Raw genomic sequence first — 27,429 nt, 5'->3', positions numbered from 1 at the left:
ATGTTCTTATGTACACAATGTAGTATTTAAAAGTAACTCATGATATTACTGATGTAGAAACATAAAACTTGAAACAAGTGAAACAACTCAAGAGTAATTTCAACCTGTGCTTTGGTGCATCCCCACTAATTTTTCACTGTCCTTCCATTATTAAGGCAAAATTTGTCTTGAACCTTCCAGTGAGCACAAATGCTCCCATTGTAATGATCAGATAAAGCAGCCTGAAGAACCAGAACAGAATCCTGGGCCCCAGAGATCGAGTAACTACAACTGTCCAACATGTGGAAAGATTAAAATGCTCATCCTTTAGTTTTGATAGTTCTTTTTTCATATTTAGCCCAAAAATGTGATTTTATTGGATTTTTGGCACTTACGTTAGCCTTGTCCCAGAAATGTATTTTTGTGCCTTAACAAAAGTTTTTGTTGATGCTTGGTGCTTGGTGTTATGGGGCACTGTCTACGTTGGGTGGTCTTCCCATGTGCTAGCAAAGTTAGTATGTTGGCTAGCAGCTCCCAAATGGTGCTGTAGTTTCATTTTATTTAGTTTAGTTGAGTTCAGTTTCATTTGCACAGGTTTGTATTAAAAATATCTAATGTTTTTAAATGTCTGTAACTGTTGTATATTGATGATAAAAAGCTGTAAAACAGCAGCCTTTGAGGACTGGATTGGAGACCCCTGCCTTAGGGGTCTTGCTTTCCTGTCACGCCTCCAATCTGTCACTCTGCAGCTCAGTCATGGACCAGAACACAGCTTCATCTCCCTCCACATCAGGACATCCTGAGACCTCCACCTTGTTTGTGTCCTGCAATCAGGTTAAGAAGCAATTTGAGAAACTGAACCAGAAAAAGGCTGCAAGTTCAGATGGTGTCAGTCCCAGAGTTCTCAAGACCTGCTCAAAACAACTATGTCTGATTCTCCAGCACCTTTTCAACACCAGTCTGAGAAAAAATAGAGTCCCATTGCTGTGAAAAACCTGCCTTGTTCCAGAGCCTAAAAAACACAACCAGCTGAACCAAGTGACTACAGACCAGTTGCCCTGACATCTGACATCATGAAAGTCCTGGAGAGACTCTTACTGGCTCACCTCAACAAGCAAACACCTCTCAGGACCCATTACAGTTTGCATATCGTAATGGACTTGGGGTTGAAGATGCCATCATATACCTGCTCCAGAGAGCACACTCTCATCTGGACCATTCAGGCAGCACTCTGAGGGTCACGTTCTTTGATTTCTCAAGTGCTTTTAATATCATGCAGCCTGCTTTGTTATGTGAGAAGCTCCTTAAATTCCAGGTGGATACCTCCACAACCACCTGGATCTATGACTACCTCACAAACAGACCACAGTTTGTGAGACTGAAAGGTTGTGTGTCTGAGATGGAGGTCAGCAGCACTGGTGAACCACAAGGAACTGTACTCTGGCCATTACTCTTCACTCTGTACACCTCAGACTTCCAGTACAACTCTGAGTCCTGTCATCTGCAGAAATACTCTGATGACTCTGCAGTTGTGGGGTGTATCAGTGATGGACAAGAAGCAGAGTACAGAGAACTGGTCAGTCAGTTTGTTAAATGGTGCGGTAGCAATCATCTCATATTAAATACCAGCAAAACAAAAGAGATGATTGTTGACTTCAGGAGGAACAAGAATAAACAAAGCACTATATCCATCTTCGGAGAGGAGGTGGAGGAATACAAGTACCTTGGAGTCCAGCTGGACAACAAACTGGACTGGAAATGCAACACTGAATACATCTACAAGAAAGGTCAGAGCAGTCTCTACTTCTTAAGAAAGCTGAGATCTTTTAATGTCTGCACCAAGATGTTGCATATCTTCTATAAGTCTGTTGTGGAGAGTGCAGTCAGCTTTGCAGCATCTGTTGGGGTAGTAGCATCAGAACCAGAGACTTGAAGAGAATCAACAAACTGATGAAGAAAGCTGGTTCTGTGCTTGGAGTAACTCTGGAGCCACTGGAGCTGATTGTCCAAAGAAGAATGCTGCACAAGCTGATGAAGATGATGGAGGATTCTTCACACCCTCTCCACAACACAGTGATGAAACAACAAAGTGTGTTCAGTGAGAGGCTTCTTCAGGTCCACTGTAAAACTGAAAGATACAGAAGATCATTCCTGCCAGCATCCATCAGCCTCCGGAACAAGACCTCCTCAAATTAATTAGCTACTACAATATTGAATTTCCCTTTGGGGATTAATAAAGTATTTTTCATTTCATTTCATTAGAATGTTTACTGTTTCTTTACAGGTTGTTGTCTGGTCTTTCTGATTGGGTTTGATTCATAGACTCATTTAAATTTGACTGCATGGTTGTGGTTTTCTACCTTTTTCTTTCTCACTCCTTTTCTCTTTACTCTTCCCCCTCTTCTGGTTATGTGTAAATTTGGCAATAAACAAATGTTAAATGTGATTCTTTTTTTTGGTGGAACTTGCAGAAGATAAACACTTAGAACCACCTACATTTACCTACATTTTTCTCTTGTGTAAATTTTGAGATGCTGGATTACTCACTTGTTTAATGAAGTTCCTCAGGTGCAGAGGCTGACGCTTCTTGATGCAGTCAGCTTGGATTCAGGTCCTGGCTTGGAGTCTGATCTGGAGTGCTGTTTGTCATAAACTTCAAATTATAGACAAACTGCAATGTTCTGCTCAAAATCTGTATGAGGGTGCGAGTGAGACAACCCAACATAATTAACTTAGAAATTACAAACCATCTGGCTGTCATACTCAAAATTTGTCACAGTAACAATACTGAACAAAAATAACTAAAAAAAAAAGAGAAAAAAAAAAGAAAAGAAAAATTATATATATATATATATATATATATATATATATATATATATGTTTTTTTTTCTTTTTTTTTTAAGTACAACAAAAGTTTTGTCTTTTGACACAAACATTCCAATCTCTTTAAATGTTTTAGGTTAATTAAAGCGAAGTCATTAGAACGTATAAGCAGTGTTTCGTGCTTTATACATACCGGTTTACAAAAGCTTCAGAAAACATAATGAGGTATTGTCTAATTTCAGCTTTTACTATCGTCTAAAAGCCAACCGGAAGTTCCGACACTGCTGTAAGTCTACTTCCAGCTAAAGCGAGAAAGGTTGTCATCATACCCAGAAATAACTCCACTTTGTTTACAGTCATTCTACGCACTTTTTCAGTAGACACGACACAAACCTCTTAGAGAAATACAGATACTGACACGTTTTTCCCAATATATTTTTTGTCGAGCGACTACTTTAACCCGGGGGAAAATAAACCTATGCAGAGGTTAGTCAACATGTCTATTGTCTGTTGTTAAGCATTAGCTAGCGTAGTTAGCGAGTGTTATTATCAGCTGAGGACTATTTAGGAGGGAATTTATCATATGATTCTTCACTGTTTTTGCCGTTGTTAAATAAAGGCTATATCTGAGAGGGTAACTTTTAGATTGCTGTAAAATCATCATAGCTAATACACGTCAAATCAGTGGCTAGCTGGTTATCTAGAGTCCTCCCAGAGGTGGAAGTGGTCGTTGACCAGATCGGTGGTCACTGCTTGAAGATCTCATCTGAGGTCTGATACGGTTCCTGATGGAGGCTACATTTGCTTGTGCTGTCTGTTGTGACTAAAAGAGAAAATGGTTGCAGTGTAGTCTAACAGCATTCCCCATTGGTTTGCTCACTAAGAGCACAGTTAATGTGAGACCTCCAAGGATGCAGCAAAAGGATCCTTTCAAGCTAATGCTATTCAGCTAACCGGGCTATCAGTTAACATTATTGTCAGTTCACCTCAGCTTCACTTTTTTAAACCAGTAAGCATGGTAAGTTATCCTGCCAGAGTACACCATAACAGATTTCAACAAAGTATTTACAGTTGTTGGTGAGGAGCTCTGGCTCTCTGCTCTAAGCCCAACCCCCCCCCCCCTCCCTCAGCACAGCATCCTCCCTGTCCTTGGGAAAAGGCCATTGTATGTCCTCCAGGGTGGAGACTCTAAAGTGTAAGTCGGTGTTACAGGTGGAAAAAAAAAACTGGTTTCTTTGTTTTTCTGGGTGCAACTAAGTGTTAAAATGTAAAGCAAAAACCAGGCTGGAATAAAAATTCCCTGGATTTAATGTGGAAATCAAATCTTTGAGCCCATATTACACGCTATGTGTATGTGTTTTTTTTTTTGTTTTGTTTTTTTTTTAAAATCTGTTGCTTACAAAACAATAATGTCTAGACAGCTGCTATGAGTAAAAGTGCTGTATGTGGCCTTTTTTGTTTCCTTTTTTATTTTTTAAAAACTATGCCATACGTTTTTTGTTTTGTTCCTGTAAGGCAGCCAAGAAAAATGGCATCCTAAACTTTAGATTATGCATCAAACAAAGATGATTTAAAAAAATCACTTGTGTTAATAAATTGAGTAGACAAAATGTATTTAGTGATGACATTAAATATATAGTGACAAAACTGAAACTATTGGTTAAAAATGGTTCAGTCTGTGCCACAAGTGTCAGCAAAGCCTCACATTAAAGTAGAACTATTATGCGCATTTCAGGCTAATTTATTTTTATTTCTGAGACCAGAAGGGCTGGGATTTATCGAGTTATTGTCACAAATTGCTTTATTAACTTCAGACCGACCCTCTCCGTAGGCTGTCAGATCAGCCTGTGGGCAAAACGAGTGGATTGAGACTCTTCCACATTAAGCCCCGCCTCCCGCCACTGCACTACATCGGGAGCGTGCACCACAACTGCTTTTGCCGTCATTGTAACATCTCATAAACAGAAGGATTAGGCTCATATAAACTCAATAAAAAAAACAAAATACAATGTCAACACATAGCATACAGCCCTACATGTTGGAACCTGAATCAGACCCTGAAAATGGAGTGGAAAACAGCGACCCACAGCAAGGAATGCAGCAGGATGTCTCTCTTTGGTAAACTCACCAGCCATCGTTGGAAATAACTTTTATCCAACGTTTTCCACCCACCTGATGTATTTGTACATGCCCTTGTTAACCAGTAGAAGGTAACCAATCAGCGAACCTTATCCCCCGGGACGTCACAAGGATTTCCAAGTAGAAAAAACTCTCTAAAACGACGCATTTTTCGTCGCCATGGAAACCGAACGGAGAGAGTGCTGGAACTCAAGCTCAAACATGCGTTTAGGTGATAAAAAAAACTGTGCCGTTCACATGTCTGATGAGGATTCAACACTGTAACACTGTAGAAAGCTCAGAAAACTTGAAATACCATAATAGCACCCCTTTAAGGAGGAGTATACAACCATACAACTGCATGGTTTATTTGTATCAGGTCTATGACTATCTTTTATGTCTTCAGTGATTAATTTGAAATTATACATGATATGTAAACATAGCTTTATTGCTGCCCTTTGTAATGTGAATGCTTTTTTTTTTTTTTTTTTTTTTAAACCAAAACATTGTTTTTCATCTTTTATTCAGCTGTGCTTTTGAGAGATGGGCTCTGAAAACCCAGATAATTTTGGCCCAGCTGTGATCCTCACTGATGATCCCCATGAAATAGGAGGTCTAATAAACTCTGATGGTGAAGAAGTGGATTTCTCAGATCTCCGTGAGTTCATAAAATGTGGCTGAATGATTGTTGTCTATTGAGTTAGTTATTTTTATTTTTTAAAAAGTTGTTCATTTTATTCTTCCATTGAAGCTCAAAACTTAAACATAACGTTCCAGTCAAAACAAATCAAACACTATTGTCTTTACTGTAGTTCCTGCTTAAGTTTTTTTTTTTTTTTTGTCCAACATCGTGGAGTTGTGGTTTTTAAATTTATTTAGCTATGAATATATATTAACTAATGCTGATAGTATGACCTATACCTGCATTCATGATTTGATACAGAATAAAAATCATTATTAAAAGGATAGAAATAAAAAAGAGAAAAACTAAAGTAATATTTGCTTTATATGTCCTCACAGGAGTGAAATCTATCTCTGGCACTGTACCTTCTGAGGCCCTCTCAAAGAAATTTGATCAAAGTGAAAATGAAAAACCACCAGCGCTTCACAGCTGCTCAGTATGTGGGAAAGACTTCCCTTATGCGTCTAAACTTCAACGCCATCTACGCACTCACTCAGGAGAAAGGCCTTTCCCCTGCTCTATGTGTGAAAAGAGATTTCCTGAAAAGGGGCTTCTTATGATCCATGAAAGGGTCCACACTGGGGAAAAGCCATTCCCATGCACTTTCTGTGAGAAAAGATTTGCCAGTCAGGGGGAGCTCCGGCTGCACCGGCGGACACACACTGGCGAGAGGCCGTATCACTGCTCCATCTGTTTGAAGAGCTTTTCTCGTCACTGGCACCTTAAAACGCACTTGGAAGCGATGCATTCTGAAATTGTTGCAGGCTTTACCAGGAAGAAGTTTCCATGTTCAGATTGTGACAAGAGCTGTAACTCAGCAGCTGAGCTGAGAGATCATCAGAGGACTCACACCGGAGAGAGGCCTTTCCAATGCTCCTTCTGCGACAAACGGTTTGCATTGTCAGGGACGCTTGTCAGACATGAGCGTCTGCACACTGGCATTACACCCTACCACTGCTCTGACTGTGGCAAGACATTTGCACAGCAATGGACCCTGACTACACACATGCGGACTCACACAGGGGAAAAACCGTACAGCTGCACACTGTGCGATAAATCCTTTGTGGCTCCGGGAGAGCTTCGGAGGCACACCAGGATTCATACCGGAGAAAAGCCGTACACTTGCACAGACTGTGGGAGGCATTTCTCACTGGCGGGAACTCTCAGAAACCACAAGCGGTCGTGTACACAGAGCAAGAATGACTCTCTTCCTGATGTTGTCTCAGGTGGAGTTCAAGCTTCAGTTGATAAACCATCCCAGCAAGATCTGGCCAGCAACACCAACTGTAAGGTAGCGACAGTACATAGCAGTGTTAAAGTAAAATCTGTGTGTTTTTCTCTGCTTTTTTTTCCCTTATTTGTTCTCATAAAACTGTGTTTTATAGGTGTCCGACTGCCAGAGTTTGCCTATTGCAGCTGAGCCCCCTCCCTCAGAGGGTTGTAAATATGTCGAAGCAGCTCACTCTGAAATAAAGCTGAGAGAACCAAGAGACGAGGCAGAAAATGCTGGTTCTACTCCTCAGATGAATGTAATAGTAAAAGAGGAAGAAAATGAGGAACCTTTATGTGGTACTGCAGCACAAGTTTCCAGGTCTCAAACTTGTACATTTTATGAGGATTTATGCCTTTAATGATGATTTTCTTTCCTCCGCAGAAGAAACTGTGAACCTGGTGTCTGGTGGTGAGGACTGCAGCGTGACAGAGGAAACTGAAGAGTTGACCCAGGAAAAGGAGACTGAAACAAGGATTACAGTGAAGGAGGAGGAGGAGGGTCCTGTCAACAGTAAGGAAAACAGCTGAGAACTGATGCTAATTTCATTTATGATTTTAAAAAAAGTTCAGTGTGTTATTGCAGTGTTTCCCACAGTACCTGTTAAAATAAATCCCTTAAGTTTGGAACTCACCTGTATTTTGATCATTATGATAATCCTTCGGTATGAAGTATTCACACAGCATATCATGTCTTCACAAGTATTAGTACTTAACTGGAGTTTACTTGTGCAAATTTAATGAGTCAGCTTTCAGTCTTGCATGAAATGATTTGATAAGATCATGTTTTTCAGCCCTGCTGTGTAACCTCTTTCTTTTCTTTAAACACAACATTGTTGTCAGTCAGAATGCTCGACCTCTACATTCTGTTGTCTTTGAAAGAAAATAATGAAATGCAATAATCGCTTAGAACTAGTCTACATTTATTCTAAAACTACTAAATAATCAAGAAAGAAACACACCCTAACAAACTGTGTTGCATTACAGCAAAAACATTCGATGTGAAGCTAACAAAAATTAATGAAAATGAGTAGTCATGTGGTTGTGCTTTTAATTTTGATGCCTTACAAAATATCTTTTAAGTTGTGTGTTACTAAAGTATTTATTAGTTATGCTATCAAAATGGACGTCAATATGAAGGTGTTGTGTTGCATGAACATTGAAGCGGTTTTGGCTAATGAATCAGAATCACCAACAGTGAACTGCAGACATGCTGTGTCATTTTTTCTGTTAAATGAGTTCCTTGCAATTAAATATGTTTATTACGATAATTAGAGTGTTTATTATTTGATGCAGTTGTCCACTAAGTTCCATTTAAATGAAAAAAAGTTTGCTTTTTTGGGCAACATTGCAATACAGTTAAATACTGTTAATTGAACTGATTTATTACAAAGCCTCTTAAAAATAGATTTTACTTTAATTAGGTCCCACCTCTACTTAGACTATAATGTTTATACCTTTAAACTGAACCAAATCACAGATATCTTAACAATGTGGCAGGCTTTATTTACTTTATCAACATTTCAGCCTCTTCTACAGCAGTTTCGCACCATAAAAATGCTGCTGATTGATAATTTGTCATCAGTTCCACCATATTATGTATATCAAAGCCCCATTTTTAAATCCAACAGTTTATAATCACAGCAGAAGGTTTGTACTTCTAAGTGTAAATAACTTTTTTCAACCCTTCCCATCTACAGTGTGTAAAGAAAATCGTAATCACATCACAAGCAGTAAAAAAGATGGTCTTCCTTCATCGCCTGTACCAAAACAATGTAACAGCAATTCAGCAAAGAGCTCATACTGCTGTGGACTCTGCGGAAGAGACTGTCACAAGATGTCAGCACTTCAGATTCATATGCGAATTCACTCAGGAGAGAAACCATACCAGTGCAATCTGTGTGGGAAACAGTTCACCCAAAAAGGCCAACTCAAGGGACACTATAAAGTCCACACAGGTGAAAAACCATTCTCCTGCCCAGACTGTGGTAAGAGCTTCGCCCACTCAGGTGCCATGAACAGACATCGGCTTACACACACAGGAGAGAGGCCCTACCACTGCTCCTTGTGTGACAGGAGCTTCAACCAGTCCGGTCGCTTGAGGGAACATGAGAAAATTCACTTTGGTGAGAAGTTTGACTGTCCTGAATGTGCAAAAAGTTTTACACGTGCTTCAAGTCTCAAAAATCATTTCAGGCTTCACACCGGTGAGAGGCCTTACGGCTGTGACATCTGTGGTAGAGGCTTCAGCCGCTCACAAAGCCTGAGGCTCCACAAACGCAAACATGACCAGATTCACACTGAGATGGAGTCTTCAGTGATATTAAAGAATGATAAATCCTTGCAGAGTGATGATGACTCTCCAGTTAATATGTGCATAACAGACAAAAATGGCTGATGTATGGATAGAACCAGACATGCATTAGGATAACTAAAGTATTTACATAAAAGAAGAGATGAAATGAAGAGGAATATATGGACCTATGTCTGTGAATAGATAATTAAATTCATGAAGTGGTACATATGAGTAGTATTAAAGTATTTAAAACCCAGAACGGTGCTGACAAGTGAACAAATAACAAAAGTCAAGTTATTGTGCTGCCACTATCACTGCAGTCTCATTCACAATGACCAAACCGATATTAGCTTTAGAAAAAAAAACATAGACACACATCCTATCAAATCTTTAAAAACTACTTGGATGATGAATCGTGAAGTTATATTTACTCTGATTTATCATTATTGTGCTAGATATGTTTGACTGTTGCACATACATTTAGAGTATTATTGTGGTACAAATGTCTTTTTTATGGTTTGTGATTTCAATTTGCCCATGCAGTATTTATCATAAAACAAATTGTGTAATGTGAACGTTGGACTGACAACTACATGTTTGTTTTAAGTCTTAAGGTGTCAATTAATCCAGTCAGACCTAAGATGTTGTTTTGTGTTTGGCTTTTCTGGAAATATTAAATTATCGAAAACTAAAAATTCTGCCTCAAATGAAACTCTTACTATTTAAAACTCGCAATTTAAAACTTTGTTTTTTTATTGTCAAGTTAAGTCAGTTTTATAAGTATTAAAAAAAATACTTCTGTGTTAAAAATGATGGCACATTGACTTTGCTTCAGACTTGAAAGGCAGAAACAACTTTAGGTCTTAATGGATTAAGCAGTGCAGGAATCAGGTGAGAGTGGAATACATTTTAAGGGTGATTTTTTCTTTTAATGAAATATGATATGATGATATGTGACGGATGTTCACCAAAACATATTGGCCTTAGTGGGAACATATTACATTCTGTTTTGTGTAGCAGTTATGTAAGAACTAAATCAGGAGTGCTTATATTGACCTGGTTTTGACATCTCCAAGAGGCCATATAACCATTGTGAGTAAAATAATCATACTTTAAGCCTGTGATATGAGAGGTAATAATTTAAAGCCATGTAGATGTTAAAAAATGAGTTGATTCTGCCAATGTCTAATGTGTGGATGTGTTAAGCTGAACAATAAAAACTACGCATTAAATATTACATCCACCTTGTGACTGCAGGATTGGAAGTTTATACTGAACTCTGAATGTCTGATACGTAATACATGAATTTATAGATGAAAGGCTTGCAAACATTGATGAATACTTACCTTTCAAAGACTTTCAATACACTGTGCAAGGCAAATCCATTATATTTTTTGTAAGTTGACATGTGCAAGGAATAATTTCAACAGGGCAATGACCCTAAACACATTTATTGGCTATGTAAGTATATCTGGTTGGGTTGTAGAGGTATTCAGTCCGAGCAACTGAACGTTTAAGTTCCAACAACTGTGATCACTTTGACAGCTGGATGCAGCAAATCCAGCCAAATGATACCTGATTTTCACATGCAGCATGATCACATGCTGAGTACTGGTGTGCAAAGTTGTGTAGATGCACACAGCCATTGGACATTGGCAGTGGACATTGTTCGGGCTACCAGTTTGAATTATTTTTTTGAAAAAACTTTCTGCTCTAGTTTGAACTTCAGTCAGTCTTTGTACTTCATGTCCATGGTGTTTGTTGTTTAAAATTGATAACTCATCAGTTGTTTTTGTAGTCTTGTAGATGCACTTATTCAGATTGCATCAATTTGATGTATATTCATAAAACACAGCCAATATACCTTGGAATTTCAGAGCAGAGTTTCGTCCTCACACAGAATTTGATCATCCAATTAATGGGGTTGATTTGATCATTCAATCCTCACCCATCCACTATTGGGAATTTGTACTTGTCTAAATTTTACAACCTTTTTGGAATGAAGGCCTTGCACTTCTCATACAATACATGGAAGTCTCAGAAATCTTTTACAATATAGAAAATAGTCATAATAAAGGCAACTTTGTACATGAATAGTTGTGAACAAATCCCACTAGGATATTTAATCTACATTTGGGAAATGATTTAGATTGCAAGTAATTTCTTGGTTGATAGAGCAAAAATGCAACAACTGCAGTTTTGCACTTATGCTCATGCTGAAGAGTGTGTTGGTGTAGAAAAAAAAAAAAAAAACACCAAAAAAACAGAATTTAATCACGTCTATCAGGAAGATGACTGAGATTTACAGAAGTACCAACCGCTATTGGATGCGTCACAGTTTAATAGCATCTAGCATGCAGGAAGCTTTTTCTGAATGGGAGTTGTAGGAATTTCGAGGTACCTTGAATGCACCGTACAGATAAACAGACGCACAACGTGCGGACTGCAGCACTACTGGCCTAGTTGTGGAGGTTATCTGTGTCACGCAATACTTCCTTAACGTAGCATCTGTATAAAAGAAAGCATTGCGCTATAGGGTGCATTTTGTGCCTGTGAAACAGAAAGAACATCCAGGTAAGATGGTAAAACCAACGTTGTTGGTGACAAATGTTAGCTCACGCTAAGATATTGCATGAAGTCTGGCTAAAATGACTCTGCTACAAAAGTTTGCTAACGCTACTAAACATTGAATGCTACTTTTGTTTACATTCGTCAGTGTGCATCAGCTGATTACTGTTCGTTTATTTGTCTAAATAGAATAAGTACACCAACCGAGTCCGTCAAGCTTTAAAACTGGAATTAGATACATTACATACATTATTCTTTGAAGCACCTCATGGTTCACAACTCTTTACGGCTAACTAAAGTTAGCCTTTAACTTGCCGTACTGAACAGTTGTGGACAATACTCGGCTTTTGTATGAAACCTCTAAAATATAAATAAGATAAAGATGCAGCCCATAAATTTCAACCAGAATGATATATTATTATAAATATATGACTGTGTAAACATTTGTTCTTGTATTTGTTTGTTTTGCAGTTGCACCTAAAGAGTACTTGCTTTCGTTTTGTGTGTCCAATTTGGAAAGACAGTCCCATTTTTTTGCCTTAATTCCTGTTTACTGTGACCAGTATGCAAAGCTGTTACTGTCTCATTGGAAATGTCACCATTCTAAATTTGACTCTGCTGTCTGTATTTCTTTGTAAGACTCCCATTACCACGATGGTGTCATATAAGCGGCTGAATCCTGAGGACATTCAGTTTTCTCGTGAAGTTTTACCAGAGGAGCCTCGTCCTATTCAAGATATCTTAGTGAGTTCACGTCTGTCTCTGTCTACTGCTCCTTTTACCTCTTACTATAGATATGTATAAGTTATTCTGGAAGTTTTAAGTATCATTTTTGTGAAGGTACTGAAGCTCAGTGGAGCTTAAAAGGAGAAATGTTGACCCACATCTTCACTGATATTCTAAAAGTCTGGTTATTTCTGTTTTGACTGACATTGTTTAGGGATATGGTAATTCATCTACAGCCTTAGTGTGATTTTTCTCTCCCCCCCCCCTATGGTTCAAGGTGCCAGAGTCAGAGGATGCTTCCTTGCTTCAGCGTATACCATCGTGCTCAGTAACCACAGGTCTCATAATAATTGGTTGCCTGCTGATACTCCTCTGTGGAGGCTGGCTACTGGGGACGGTCTTCTGGTTACATGGTCCCTCCAGCCAACAGCCACATAGACCACCACCACCAGCTTCAGGTTTTGAAATACAAAAAAATGTGAATGGCACTTTAACTGCTTCCCGTGGGGAAGCTTGTAGTTTAATCCCAGAGGCCTGGAGGTTTGATTGTTACCCTGAAAGAGGGGTGGTTGTGACCCGAGAGCTCTGTGAAGCAAGGAACTGCTGCTTTATCCCCGCATCCACTGCCTCTGCTTCTGCTGCCAGGCCATCAGAGAAAAATGGCATCCCTTGGTGTTTTTATCCACGGGATTTTCCTTCTTACTCACTGGTGTCACTGAATCACACTTCAGTGGGACAAAAAGGTACACTGGTAAGAGAGGTTAAGACTTACTACCCTGGAGACATCCTCACTGTAGAGGTGGAGATTCGCCATGAGACAGACACACGGCTGCGTGTTAGGGTGAGTAAATGACTGCATTAAGTTATGGTGTGTATTATGCTGATGCTTGATTATATTTGGGGAGTTTGTAGGTCTGGGTTGTTATAAAGCAGAGCTGTTCAACTCAGTCCCTCAACCCTACAGGTTTTCAATGGAACTCTGCTTGAACACACATGACCCAAATTAAATGGATCCAACAGCCAATGAAGGTTCACATGACTCATTAATTTGACTCAGATGTTTTGTTGCAGGGATTTGTTTAAAAAAAAAAACAAAAAAAAAAAACTTTCATGGGACCAAGTTGAATAGCTTTATTTCAAAGTTTTTTGTGCTATTTAGTAGAGTGCACAAAGGAATGGTGTTGCTAAACCTTAAGACAGTCTGATGAGATACATGGGTATTATCAGGATTTTCATGGAGGACTTAGAGGCTGATATTGGTTATCTCTGCTAAAAATATTAATTTAAATACGGAACCCTCATTGAGCATCTTATTTATGCTGTACTTACTTGCCAAAGAAGATAATTACCATTCATTTATATATTCATCCTTATGTGCAAACAGACCCTTCTGCTTTTACACAAACAATAACTTTGTTTCCCTGGTTACTGTATGACAAAGAGTTTGAATATTATTTGAAACAATTCCTATTGTCTCATAAAGCTGCAAAGTAATTGTAACATTGTTTACAGCTCTGGTGAGCAGGATGAACCTTGAGACCCATGTTGTGGTAATATGTTTTTATTGGCTGCATATAATAACTAGAAGGTCTTTAGTTTACAGACAGCTATCTAAGTTGAAAAGCAGCAGGTAAATTTATAACTTTACTGCTTCAAAGCAACAGTTCAATTTATAACAAGACTAATTTTCATGTGCTAACATAATCTGTGCGGTTCTTTTGATTAAACTAAATACGTGTGTAAACAAGCACATGGTTTGTTTATTGAATTTCAAAACTATACTAATATTTTCTGACTTTTCAACAACATCAACATAGATCACTGACCCTTCAAGTTCACGATTCGAGGTACCGATTTCTGTCCCCACTGCCACCAAGAAAGCAGAAAACCCAGAGTACATCATAGAGCTCTCAAAACAGCCGTTTGGCCTCATTGTAAAGAGGAGATCAACGGGCGCATTGATGTAAGTCTGATAAGAAATGTTTGATTAGATCCAGCAAAGCTAACACTTAAGTCTCTTATCAGAATTTCTATAACATAGATAAGCTTCCTCACATGACACACCACGTGTCAACCTTTTGCTTCCAATAGCACCACACACAGTTAATATGTATGCTAGTTTGTACAGTTGACGTAGTAATTATGTGTGCTATGGTGTATCCAAGCTACATTTATTTGTCATATTAAGCAGTGCAGTATAAATAATGTAACTTTTGTTTTCATTTAGTCTGAACACCACCGTGGCTCCTCTTTTCTATGCTGATCAGTTCCTTCAGTTCTCCACCTCCCTGCCCTCTCGATTCATTTTTGGCCTGGGCGAGCACCGCTCCACGTTTCTGCATGATGTCCAGTGGGACACGCTGACAATGTGGGCCAGAGATGTGCCCCCTATGGTAATTACACTTGATGTTATTCTCTGTCTGTTTTAAATAGTTTAGTTTTTGTATACCCACTTTTACATCAACACAAGTTTATGTTTTGTTCAGTTTTGCTGTGAATGCACCATTGTTTACAAAAGCTGATTTTTTTTTTATAGCAGTAGCCATTTAGACCAGTGTTAGAGTAGCAGTTAAAGGGAGAATCATCCTCAATTAAAGGTACAGTGCACGCATTTAGTATGAAGCAAAACTTTCCATGCTGGCTCATGTGACTAGCACATTCTTTATGGCTTTGTCCGATTGGACATGGTTTATTTGTTTGTTTGCTCTTGTACAGCTGAGTATGTAGAAGGAATGGTGGTGACTATGTCGTTCTGTTTACGTAGGAAAAAACCAACCTGTATGGAGCCCATCCTTTTTATCTGGCCATGGAGGATGGAGGGAATGCACATGGCTTCTTCCTGCTAAACAGTAATGCAATGGGTCAGTCTGTTAAACAATCATATATATATACAATATATATTTCAGTTTTAAGTTGGACTGTAATACACACACTTAGTGGTGGAACTGTTGGACATCATGAGCTGAAAATATAGCTGAGACCTGTTTCCAAGATTTCACAAGTGTTCAGATGATTTCAGCCAACAAGAAATGAGAAATGTAGAAGTTCCTGTTGAACTTTGGTCTGATTCATTTGAACCTTGTGAGTCCAAATCATCTTCACTGTGTTGCGTTTGAACACGTAGGAATGCTGACATCAGAAAGCAAACATCAGACTGGATTTCTAACTTAATTCTGAATTTGAAGAGTTTAATTTTAACAATCTGCTTTGAAGCAGATCTTCAGCAGCATTGGTTTGTCTGTTAGGAGCATAACTCAAAAAGTTCTGAACAAATTTTGATGACATTTTCAGGAAATCTAAAATGTAATGAGGAACAAATGATTAGATTTTCAGGGTGATCTGGATCACCATGTGCATTTTGGAAATTTTTTAAAAAGAATTCTTTTCCATGGGGAGGAGAGATGGGTGTAAGATTGATATTATGACTTCTAACTCAAATAATGCTTTCAATTACTGGCAAAAAAAAAAAAAAAAACCAGAAAAATGACAGTAGCTTGGCAGAGACTTCTGCCAAGCTACTGTCACGCTCTCTGACTGCTTGTTGTTCTTCCCCCCCCCCCACTGTTCTGTTTCTTTTTCAAGGGGGAGAATTGTTCATTAGCAGAAATAATTGCCTATTGACTTAACACAAATATATTATTCTCTGAGTTTTTTTTTTGTTTTTGTTTTTTTTGGTTCTTGTGTTGCACTGAACTTGGAATTTATTGGGCATCTAGCTGCCTGCCTGTTTCACTTTTTCACTGTGTGTTTTCTGTTTTATCAGATGTGGTCCTCCAGCCTGCTCCAGCTCTTACCTGGCGTACTATTGGTGGAATCCTTGATTTTTATGTTTTCCTTGGTCCTGATCCTGGTTCAGTGGTTGAACAGTATGTGGAAGTTATCGGTCAGTAGGAGTGTACTTAAGAGCGTTTAAGTACTGTAGCTTTTTAAACGATGATGCAGTCTGTCTTGTAAAACTCTTTAAATAAGATTATATGAAGCCACATCAAAAACTTATTTTGAAATGCCTCATCAGATTGATTTTTTTGTTTCTTTTCTTTCATGAGTTTACGTGTGATAGAAACATGCTCATTACAAATGGTAGTTTTTGTAATGGGAGTCACAAAATAAGTCTTTTTCTAAATTTTTTTTTTTTTTTTTTATCAAATTGAGGAGGAGAAGCATTGTTTATGGTAAAGTCCGCCTCTTTTAGCAATACACTAACATGAAATTTGCTGCTGTCCCATAGACCTGACATTTGAAGCACACTTTTCCCTTACACAATAAATGCATTGTTTCCTTGTTGGCTTCTGGTCTGAGAGACCAAAAGTCTTAATCAGCTTGTACTTACAGAAGTTTTATTTTGAGCACTTGTATAGAAAAATAACCGATGTGTTGCTTTCTTGTCACAGGATACCCAGCCATGCCCATCTACTGGGCTTTAGGATACCATCTCTGTCGCTGGGGCTACGACACGAGTAATTCTACTTGGGAAGTTGTAAAACAACTGAGAAATTATGGAATTCCTCAGGTAATTGTTTATTGCATGTGGCAGTACTTTGTGGAGTTTAGTTTTTTAAATAATACATTTTTTTGTTCTATTTATCTAGTTAGTTATGTTTATTTATTTGGTGTTTGGTTTAGATTTAGCTTTGCAGTGCATGTCGATGAAAGAGGTGAAACGTCAAACGACCTTTTTTTGTTTTGTCAGATTCTTCTTTTCATAAGGGATTTATGTGTTTGTGTTTTCTGCTTTGAACCAGCAAGTGGAAAGATGATTAATGCTTCCTTTGACATTCACATCACACAGTTATTAGTCTTTTCTGATTCTAAGCAAGTTTACAAACTCAGCACAAGCTTTTTTTTTTTTTTTTTTTGGTTTGTTTTTTAATTGCCTCTGGTTGATGACTCTGATTGTGTGCTTCTGACTGATTGCAGGATGTGCAGTGGAATGACATTGACTACATGGACCAATTCATGGATTTCACGTATGACTCAGCAAAGTTTGACACACTGCCTGATCTCGTCAGGGACCTGCATGCTCATAACCAAACCTATGTCATGATCCTGGTACATTTAAGTCATTACTTCCATTCATATGTATTATGTCTGAGTTGGTGCTTTATTTAAATTACCTTTAGTTATTGATTTTTTTTTTTTTTTTTAAACTCCACCTGCAGGACCCAGGCATCAGCAGCACACAGCCCAAGGGCTCATACTGGCCCTTTGATGAGGGACTTAAGAGAGGAGTTTTTATCAAAGATGCTGAAGGAAAACCACTTATTGGGAAGGTGAGACAGAAGCTGCATTTCAGCATGAGCTGGTCATGTTTCTCCAGTGACATAATGTAGAAGAAATAATAACATTATCCTTCTTTCTGAAGTTTTTGGAAGGAAAGAAGCTCTTAACATAATTTGAAGATGGTCTCAGAAGAGTGATTTGTGTGCCTGAGCACATGGTACGCCTTTATCAAATGAGGGGCCATAATGCCTACGAACATTTCTTGTAAAAGCAGCATCTAAATGAATAAGATTAGGCTTGTTTGTACCCGTCTTAAAAGTTTTTTTTTGAAAGACGACATTAAGGCATTTTAATTTTCCACTTAACCATGACTAGTTCTAACTGAAACTTTATCTCTACAGGTGACACCAGTGTCTGATGGCTGCATGATAACATTCTTGCCTCTATCTGTTGTTTTTTTTTTTTTTCCTAGGTGTGGCCTGGTCTGACAGCATATCCTGACTTCTCTGCCGACGTGACGCATGAATGGTGGTACGAAAACCTTCAGAAGTTCCATGAGAAAGTGCCATTTAATGGATTATGGATTGTAAGTAAAGAAGAGGGAGACACTGCATTTTCAGGGGGATGTGGACAGACGGACGGACTGTGTGAGTTTTATGGAGTTGATTGATGTATTTTTCTTGATTGTGTCTCATTTTATTTTAGGACATGAATGAGCCTTCAAATTTCTTGGATGGATCAACCAATGGCTGTCCGTCAAATAATCTTGAAAATCCACCTTATACCCCTGGTTGGCAACGTTTATCTTAACAGAAAATTAAGAGGAAAAAAACAAACATCACCCTTAGCATATACAAAAGAATAATGTAAATATATACAATATATAATTTTCTAAATGTATCTATCTTTTTAATTTATTTTATTTGAAGGTGTGCTGGGAGGTTTACTGAGATCCAAAACTGTGTGTGCCTCTGCACAGCAGAAACAGTCCATACATTATAACATGCACAGTCTCTATGGACTCATGGAAGCTAAAGCTTCTGCAAGGTGGGGACTTTAAATACAGATACTCACACAGACTGAAAGAATAAACACTGAAAACAAGAAACAATGATTTACAGCACTGTTTTTTTTTTTTTTTTTGTTTTTTTTTTGTATTTCCATCCCTAAATCTTCTGCCTGTTTTCTCTTGTCCTCTTTTGTGTTGTCCAGCGCTCTTAAGCGGATTCTGGCTAAAAGACCTTTTGTGATTTCTCGCTCCACCTTCCCCAGTCAGGGCTTGTACTCTGGTCACTGGCTGGGAGACAACAGGAGCCAGTGGAAAGACCTCTATACTTCTATTTCAGGTGAACGGTTTATCAAAGTTGTCCTCATAAGGATATCATATCTTTGTTTTATCACTTCAAATGGGACAAAATCCAAAACATTAATCCTTTAGTAGTTTTGTATCTCAAGTTTTTAACCTGTTTTTGCCTTTAGGTATCTTGACCTTTAATCTTCTGGGTATCCCTCTGGTGGGAGCCGACATCTGCGGCTTTAGTGAGGAGCCGCAGGAGGAATTGTGTATCCGCTGGACACAGCTAGGAGCTTTCTACCCCTTCACTCGAAACCACAATGCCATTGACATGAATGTGAGTGTGGTCTACCGTCATGCCACTGTTTGCCACAGGATACCATTTTATATTTCTAATGGAAAAAAAAAAGGCCAGATTTTGACTGAAATATATATTTTGTGTGTCCTTAATTTATTTTAGAAATAGCCCTGTTTTTAAACTGCTGTTGAAACGCTTTTTCAGCCGCAAGACCCGACAGCTTTCAGCCCATTTGCCCGAACAGCCATGAAACAGGCTCTGCTGCTGCGTTACTCCCTCTTCCCTCTCCTCTACACTCTCTTTCATCACGCACATGTGCATGGACACACCGTTGCCCGACCAATAATGTTTGAGTAAGTTTGTTTTGATATTTTGGCTATATATTTGAAGATCTTGATTTTAAACTACGCTTATCCTTCCTGTAATCGTTAGATTCCCAAACGATGTAAACACCTATGGGATTGACAAACAGTTCCTTTGGGGAAAGAGTTTATTAGTGACACCAGTCCTGGATCCTGGAGTCGACTATGTGGATGGTTACTTCCCAGCGGGTCTGTGGTATGACTATTACACGGTAAGATTTTAAACAAAAGAAGCAAACAGAGTTTGAAGAATGAGACAAAATGATGTGAACGGGGTACTTTGAAACTTGTGTGTACCCCCCCCCTCCAGGGTGACCGTGTGCAAAGCAAAGGTGAACAGCTTCGACTCCATGCACCACTAGATAAGATTAATCTGCATTTGCGTCAGGGCTCTGTTATACCAACACAGGTAAGGTTTATCAGCTGAGTTAACAAAACAGTATGATTTGTTTTCCTCATTTTGCAGAAGAAAGTATACAAATACCATTAAAACTTTTATGAGGAATTTCTCAGTACATGTTCATGTCTTAACAGGCACCGAACCTGACTCTGTGGGTAAGTAGTGGTCAACCTCTCCATCTGGTCTCTGCTCTTTCCAACGATGGTTCAGCCAGTGGAGATCTGTTCTGGGACGATGGAGAGACCATTGACACCTATGAGACTGATCGATATACCTACGTCAGCTTTAGCGTTTCTCAGGTGCTCTTGCTCAGTATACCCTTGGTATCTGCCTAACTCTTCTTGTCTAATTAGGTTATGATTAGATTTCTGTGAATGCCTGTTGATAACCTGCACAAACTGTTTAAACAGAATATCGAACCTTTGTTCTTGTTTTGAAGTACTTAGCCTTACTCTAAGCTAATGTCTGGTTTTTACAGAGCTATTGACTGAGGCTCGCAAAAAGAGTTACAAGCAAGGTTTAGTGATGTCACCAATGATCTGATGCTTAATCATGTCCACAATGCAACCAATAACAACAAATTGGAAAATTGACTCTCCTGACAGAAAGCGTCATTAAATGAACAAAGAAGTCAATGTTCAGCTTGAAACATTATTTATTACATGCACAACGTATGTTGACTTGCACTCATTTTCCTTTTTTTTTATTTATTTTTTTTTATTTAGAACACGATGACCTCTCAGGTTCTTCACAGCGACATAGAGGGCTCTTACATATCTGTTGATTCTGTCACCTTCTATGGTGTGAAGGACAAGCCAAGCAAAGTGGTGGTGAACTCTAAAGATGCACCATTCACCTACAGAACCAACCAGGTAAGGGAAAAAGTCTGGTGATGGAGGGAAAGTAGAAAAGTCATGCAAGTCATGAATACGGTAATCTTGAATTGGTTCTTACATAGTGCATTTTATGGATAATGTGTATAACTCTTGAGCAAAAATGAAAAAAACTTTTGATCAATGCATAAAGAAGTGTTTAATAAAAACTAAACGTAGGTGCAATGAAAAAAAAAAATCTAAACAACTTCTTTGATTTAATAAGGTGCGTTCCATTTGCAGCTTAGTGAATAGAGGATGTTGGGTTTGGTACTGAACTGGAGGAAGTTGCATTGTGTCATCCAAAGCTTTACTAACCATTTTATTTCCTTTCTTCATCCTAACTGGGATGCCAAAAATCTAATCCAAATTAAATCATGAGATTGTACTGCAAGTGATTTGATATTTATTTGGTGGATTAAACTGCCTAAATAAAGTTGTAGTTTACCGTAAAATGCAGCCATTAGTGAAAAAAATTTCTCTTTGGAAGAGTCGTCTCACTTGTTTTTTGTGTCTACGCTGATGGAAAACAGTCATATCATTCACTGCTTGAGCCAGATTTTTAGAAAATGAATAATGACATTGAATGAATGACTACAACATTGTATTAAAAGTATGAGAAGTTGAGTTTGTGCAGACTGATCAATATGAAATGTTTTCTATGTCAAGGCAACTTCATCTATTTATCAAGCCCATTTAAAAATAAGAGTTGTTGTAGAACTTTTAACAAAAATAAGAAGTAATACAAATTCAAAGGCTTTTAAAACAAACAATAAGATTTTTATAAATTCCTAAGTGAACAGGGACTTGGTGGCAAGAAGCCAAAAACTGATTTGATACGGCTGCTTCTCAGCAGTGATTTTAGACCAGCTACAGATGGGACAGAAGGGACTGACCAAGTAGAGATTGTTAACAGCACACAAGTCCTGAAGAAATAAATACATAATGACCTTCTCAAAGTCTCAAGAAGAAAAAAAGAAGATGACCTTGGAAAGAATTCTAAGTTGGGGAAAAGCTTACTGAAAAAACACTGTCAAGATTTACTTCAAGATCCTTTTTGTTGCAAGGGACCAAGATCCATTATGTGAGTAGAAAGGCATTCTAGATGCCTAAACAGCATCATTTTAGTATTTTTCTCCTCAGAGTTATAGTTTTTTACCCATCTCGGCCTTCATGGTACCTCTTGAAGTTTTGAGGGGTGTTTGAGTGTTGTACTTCTGAGGGATGTATACATGAGTATCATCTGCAAAATGCCATTTTCTGTATGCCAATATACAAGTAAAAAGTTTATATGCAAAACAGTTCAATCTAGTTATTTCTTCTTTTTCTTTGCAGGTGTTGACAGTAGCAGATCTGAGTCTCAGCCTCATTCAGAACTTCACCATCAGCTGGATGTGATGATTTTAGTGCTTTTATCACTGTAATAGTTGTGAACCAACTGCAATATGTCAGTGCAAGGATAGCTATGCTTTTATTGTTTTGGCTCTATATTTCCGAACACGGGCTCTCAAAAAAAAAAACACGCTAGCTAGTTGTGAAACTTCAGTGCTGATGATTTTCCCCCTTTTAAAGAGCAGTTTCACTTTTCTCTTTGACTAAATGCGTCTGCAAGATGAGGTATTGCCGAAGCATACAAAGCACCTAATGCAGGCCACATCTTAATTGTGTAGATCTGGAACACTTTTTCAACCCTAGGACAGTCAGTTAAAACCAATCTAGCCATCAGAGCCTCTGTCCTCCAAAAAAACCACCAGCTGCCTTTGTTTATTTTTACATGCTTTGGAGCACAGAGACAGTATCCAAAAAACTTGAAAGAGAAAGTACTCAGGAGTGAAGTATGTTCAGAAAAGAGAAATTAAGTTTTGTGAAACTGACTCCAAAAGCCGGGCAGACACGGGCCACATCACTACAATGGCTGAAGTGTTGCTTTTATTGTGAGAAGTCATAATCACAGCTGAGCTGCTTTGACTTAGTCTTTTAACTTTAGTTTGTCTTAAATTATCATTTTTTTCACACTGTTCATTAGCAGAAAGATAATGTGCAATAAAGAGACGGGGTGATTGTCTGCCATCCTTGTAACGCGAAAAATCTGATTTATAGTTTATGATGTAATATATTTATAACTATAACTATAGTTTGTGTTTCAAGTTGTTTACAGACTGGTTTGCACTGACGTTGCTGCCGTATGGTGAAGGTAGACAGAGTTGCCTTATAATTGTTAGTTTTTATAGCATGTCTAAGTCTTTTCTGTCTTTGTGTTCAGCTTTATCTCCTAACTTTAATCCCACTACTGAAAAACAGTGCTGGCATGAATGAATGAGGGTCACTAACTGCAAGAATTTTCTAGATGGCAAACTTTTTTTTTTTTTATATGTTCATTTTCGAGCTCAGATTCTGACGCTGTTGTGATTTACTCGAGGGGTATTTTTGTTATGTGTGTTTTTTCCTTTACAGCAATAGTGATACTTAAATATAATATAGTAAATATCTCAGAAAGGGATGCATGTTAAAGTGAATACACTTAATCGATAGGACATCAATTGTTTGTTTGATCATACTTTTTAGATTTTTTTTTTTCTTTTTTAAAGCCTTAACATGAAGGAAAGAGTCTTGTAGGGAAAGCAGCAGGTCAAGACATTTCAAAGCAAATTCATTATTTTGCCTCCTTTTACTTCAGATGAAACTTGTAACTTTTTATGTGATCAAATTTTCTTGCAATAAATTTGAATTTTAATCCTGCTGATAGTTGTGCTTTTGACTCTAGAGGGCACAGTTTCCTACTATTCTTAAGTTTTCACATTGTCATGTCCTTCACAGCAACACATGATTTTAGGTGTATTACTCTGAATGATTAGTGAAACATTGACTTATGGTTGGGGTTTTTTTTTTTTTTTTGTTTTTTTTTTTTTTTTATATATCAGGAAATAATTCTTAATGGAGGCAAGCTGTGCAGTTAATGTTTGCCTGTATTACTGGTTATCAATTGACAGTGTTGAAATGGTGGTGCACCTTATGAGACTGCTTGTGTGTCCACCTCTCAGTGTTTCCTTTCCCATTGTCTCTTCCCTTTTACACTCAGTTGTTTGCAGACAGGAGTTTCAGGATGTCTGTCATAAAGGTCATGCGGGTAATCTGAGGACCGGTCAGTTTGTTTTCTTAAAACTCAAACAACTCTCCAGAGTGAACTCCATAGAAGCAAGCCAGAAAACTAGATTTAAGGGAAGCATTGATGCAGAGCCAGACATTTCTTTGGATCTAATGAGTCATGGCTCCAAACAAATATTTCCCTGTCCCCAACACACATGCACAAGCCTCTGAAAGTGAAAGCAAGTATCTCGCCTGATATTCCCCATCTGATAGCAGGCTTGTACTTCTAAACTAGACCTGCGATGGATGCGTTTGTATTTGCTGTGTGTTTACAGGCTAATTGTTTCCAGATGGGAGTTTGAACTGGAGAACATACATCATTCAGTGGAGGGGGAGGAGAGAGCAGTGGGGGTCTGTCAAAAGCATTCTGCTCTACTGACGAGGGCATTTCCTGTCTGGATTTGGGAGGATTAAGTATTTGTGTGTGTGTGTGTTGGGGGGGGGGGTTGTTGGCATTTAGAACAAGAAGCAAAGTACTAGACACTTTGGGGCTTCTATACTTTTCTGATGTTCGCGAGCTTGCGTTAGACAACAGATCTTGTGAGGGTGGTTTAGTGTCAGGGTTCAAATTTGATATTTCTGAGCTTTCTTATAAAGTTGAATCTTAATTATTCACATTGTCCCCCATAAAACAAAAATGCTCACTTTGGTTTGAATGTTGCATTTAATCATTTTGAGAAATGATTGTGTGAGAAAGTTCTGGGAGTCATAAAAAGGCTAAAAGCCTCCATTCAGTTTCTATCTTTTCTGGCTAAAGGTGTTGCTTTAACTTTAGAGTTAGTGGCATGGGAATCTCCATAGAAACAACACAATGATCCTTTTGTAAGATCTTTGTGTCTCTCTGTGTGTGTGCTCCTTTCTGTTTATTTCTTTTTGTTAAGTTGTCAGTTTTGTGAACTCCTTTTCTTCCTCCCAGTTTCCACTTGTGGCTCATTTAGTGTCTAGTTTTCTGGTTTCACCAAAGACTAAATAAAGAAATCTGCATGTAAGATCTTTGTTGTTTCATACTTGCAAAGTGCATTTATGATTGCTTAGGTGTCTTGATTATTGTTTTTTCGCTATGGACATAATAAAAGCAGCTCCACAATGCCGCAAAGTGTTGCTTCGATATCAGTGCTAACCTTAGCATGCTAGTATGCTGATGGTACAGAGATTACCATCAGCACTGCCAAGCTCACTAACATTTTAAAATAACATTTGCAAGTCAGAACTCAACTGAACTGAGGCTGCATGCGTGCAGTTACATATAAGAAACAGAATGTAGACCAAATAGGTCCATAAAGGGAAACATTTTGATTACAATGAAAACCCCAACAAGAAAAGTTATGTCGAGGATTGTAGCTCATCTGAATGGGAATGTAGATGCATGAACCCAAATGTCATCAAACAGATATGAAGATATTTTATGCAGAGCAAAGAATGTGGAAGTCATGAATGTTGACACTTGTGTAAAAGTCAACTATGTGCTACCAAATATTAATAAAGTATTTGAAACTGAAATGGTTTCCCTGATGGTTGTTCAGTAAATATTTAGATTTCTCATGTAGGAAATGTGTGTTGAGCAGTTTTTCATTACTTAAGTTTTGGATACAAATTCCTAATATAATCACATCTGAAGATGATTGGAATTTCCTCCAAATATCAAAATTGCAGTATGACCTAAGTTTAGATTAATGTTAGTGTGAGTGATGTATGTTTAATTTCTCTCAACCAAATCATCTTCATCTGTCAGGAAGGAAACATTCCAGTGTGACAGATAATATTTAGTCAACCAGTTTAAATATAGAACTAACTAGTATGGCCCAGCCTTGGAGAGGAAGATGATGATTTATCATGTGAGTAACTGACTGGACAAGACCAGTAATCTTCCTTCTCCAGTAAGAGCTGTGTTTTCAACAGAGAGGTTTCTTTCCTGCTATCCAGTTATTGAATTAATAATTTGTTATGAGAAATATTGGTTAGAGATCTTCAGCTAACCTGGGGCAATTCAGCTGACTGTGCTGAGGTACAAGACACTTGTAAAATAAAGTACAACATATATCATTCTTACACAGTTTACTAGTAAAAAAAAAACCAATTAGAATAAATTTACATTTGTGAATTGTGCTAAATTAAACACCAGCATGAGAAACACTGTCCCTCTGGTGCCGTCTGAAGTCTGATGCATCAACTTATGTCACGGCATGCTGATAAACCTGGGTTCACTTTGCTGCATGTTATTTAGTATTCATTTAAAAAAAATGACCTTAAAAGTCAACATTTTAAGGTATGAATTATCACAATGGAATAACTTGAATGTTTTACTTGTTATTCTGCATTTAAGTCCGATGTTTTGCCCTAAACATTTATACTTGCTTATTGATAAAGTAAGAGGTTATTCTTCGACTCAAGAGTTACTTGAACATCATTTCTGGAACTGGCCATGGCACACAGGCAGATGCCCCCCCCAACCCCCCCCCCCCCCCCCCCCCAAACCCCATTCCCTGGATCCTCAGAATGGTTTGGTGGCACGAGAACAAAACGAAGTAGCCCATAACTCAGAATTACAGAGTTGTCTTGTGTCACCAAAAGGTTTTTGAAACATTTATCAAGTTTATTTAAAATTGTTATGAAGTTCAAAGAATAAACGATGGTAAAACTGTCACAATATGTTTAACAATAGGAACAACAAATAATGACGTTGTCTGTATAACAGATGCTTTGTTATATAATTGACTTCATTGTGGTGAGCAACTTTTTTTCCCCCTCATTGCAGTGGCATGTTAAATCAAAATACACTTAACACCACAACAAATAAAATATGAAACCTCAAGCCAATGGGGAAGTGGCTGAAACTTATATGTAGTAACATGTTTGAATCTCCAAAACAAAGCTGTCTCCTCCTTGTTACCCTGCTCCTTACAGGGCAGGTGTGCAAGGATCAGGTAACCACCAGCTCCAACACACCCAGAAAAACAGGACCTGACAAGCTGACTCAACGAGGCCACTCCAGTTTGATGTTTTTTTTTTTTTTTTTTTCCCCTTTAAGCATCTCTACACATTTATGTCATCTTTACACAGTGTTAAACTAAAATAGTTGCACATTTGTGGGTGTTTTATGAGCAGGGGGAGGAATGTGGGTTCTTTACAAGAAAATAGTATCAATTTCTTTCTTTTTCTTGTGCTTTAGGTGAAACACTTCTAGGCTGATTTTCTCATCTCTTTTGAGTTGAGCTCATTCAAATCTTTTCAATGTGAACACGTGGTTTCCGATGCACACAGTCGTGGCAAAATGACAGAGTGAAAGCCCTGCTGGGGATGAGCACAGCTCCACCCACGAGGCGTGACTGTCGACCTTTGACAGGTGTTACGTCTCGCCAAGTTACTTGTATTCTC

At 38.2% G+C, this 27,429-nt stretch overlaps 2 protein-coding genes across 3 annotated transcripts; both read left to right on the top strand.

Annotated features, from left to right (window-relative positions):
* The first annotated feature begins 6,314 nt into the window (after positions 1-6,314).
* Positions 6,315-9,930, top strand: LOC306774597 (uncharacterized protein). Of its 2 annotated transcripts, none has more exons than XM_079264702.1 (4): positions 6,315-6,893; positions 6,988-7,171; positions 7,260-7,385; positions 8,572-9,930. In XM_079264702.1, the coding sequence occupies exons 1-4, from the start codon at positions 6,345-6,347 to the stop codon at positions 9,267-9,269; spliced, it is 1,557 nt and encodes a 518-aa protein (XP_079120828.1). In that variant the 5' UTR covers positions 6,315-6,344; the 3' UTR covers positions 9,270-9,930. The 2 variants fall into 2 exon arrangements, with proteins under 2 accessions (XP_079120828.1, XP_079120827.1); XM_079264701.1 differs by having other exon boundaries at positions 7,257-7,385.
* Positions 9,931-11,628: 1,698 nt separating this feature from the next.
* On the top strand, positions 11,629-25,519 carry gaa2 (alpha glucosidase 2). The gene is made up of 21 exons (XM_079264693.1): positions 11,629-11,741; positions 12,375-12,479; positions 12,739-13,302; positions 14,279-14,424; positions 14,689-14,854; positions 15,226-15,322; positions 16,225-16,344; positions 16,853-16,971; positions 17,379-17,510; positions 17,621-17,731; positions 18,154-18,267; positions 18,387-18,471; positions 18,611-18,728; positions 18,894-19,027; positions 19,161-19,312; positions 19,478-19,626; positions 19,706-19,847; positions 19,946-20,044; positions 20,170-20,334; positions 20,761-20,907; positions 22,243-25,519. The coding sequence occupies exons 2-21, from the start codon at positions 12,390-12,392 to the stop codon at positions 22,303-22,305; spliced, it is 2,913 nt and encodes a 970-aa protein (XP_079120819.1). The 5' UTR covers positions 11,629-11,741; positions 12,375-12,389; the 3' UTR covers positions 22,306-25,519.
* The last annotated feature ends 1,910 nt before the right edge of the window (positions 25,520-27,429 follow it).

This window comes from Telmatherina bonti (genome assembly GCF_933228915.1).
Source record: "Telmatherina bonti genome assembly, chromosome: 3".
In the NCBI taxonomy this organism is placed as follows: domain Eukaryota; kingdom Metazoa; phylum Chordata; class Actinopteri; order Atheriniformes; family Telmatherinidae; genus Telmatherina; species Telmatherina bonti.
The sequence above is the reverse complement of the archived record's forward strand: the minus strand, read 5'-3'. Positions and strand labels throughout refer to the sequence as shown.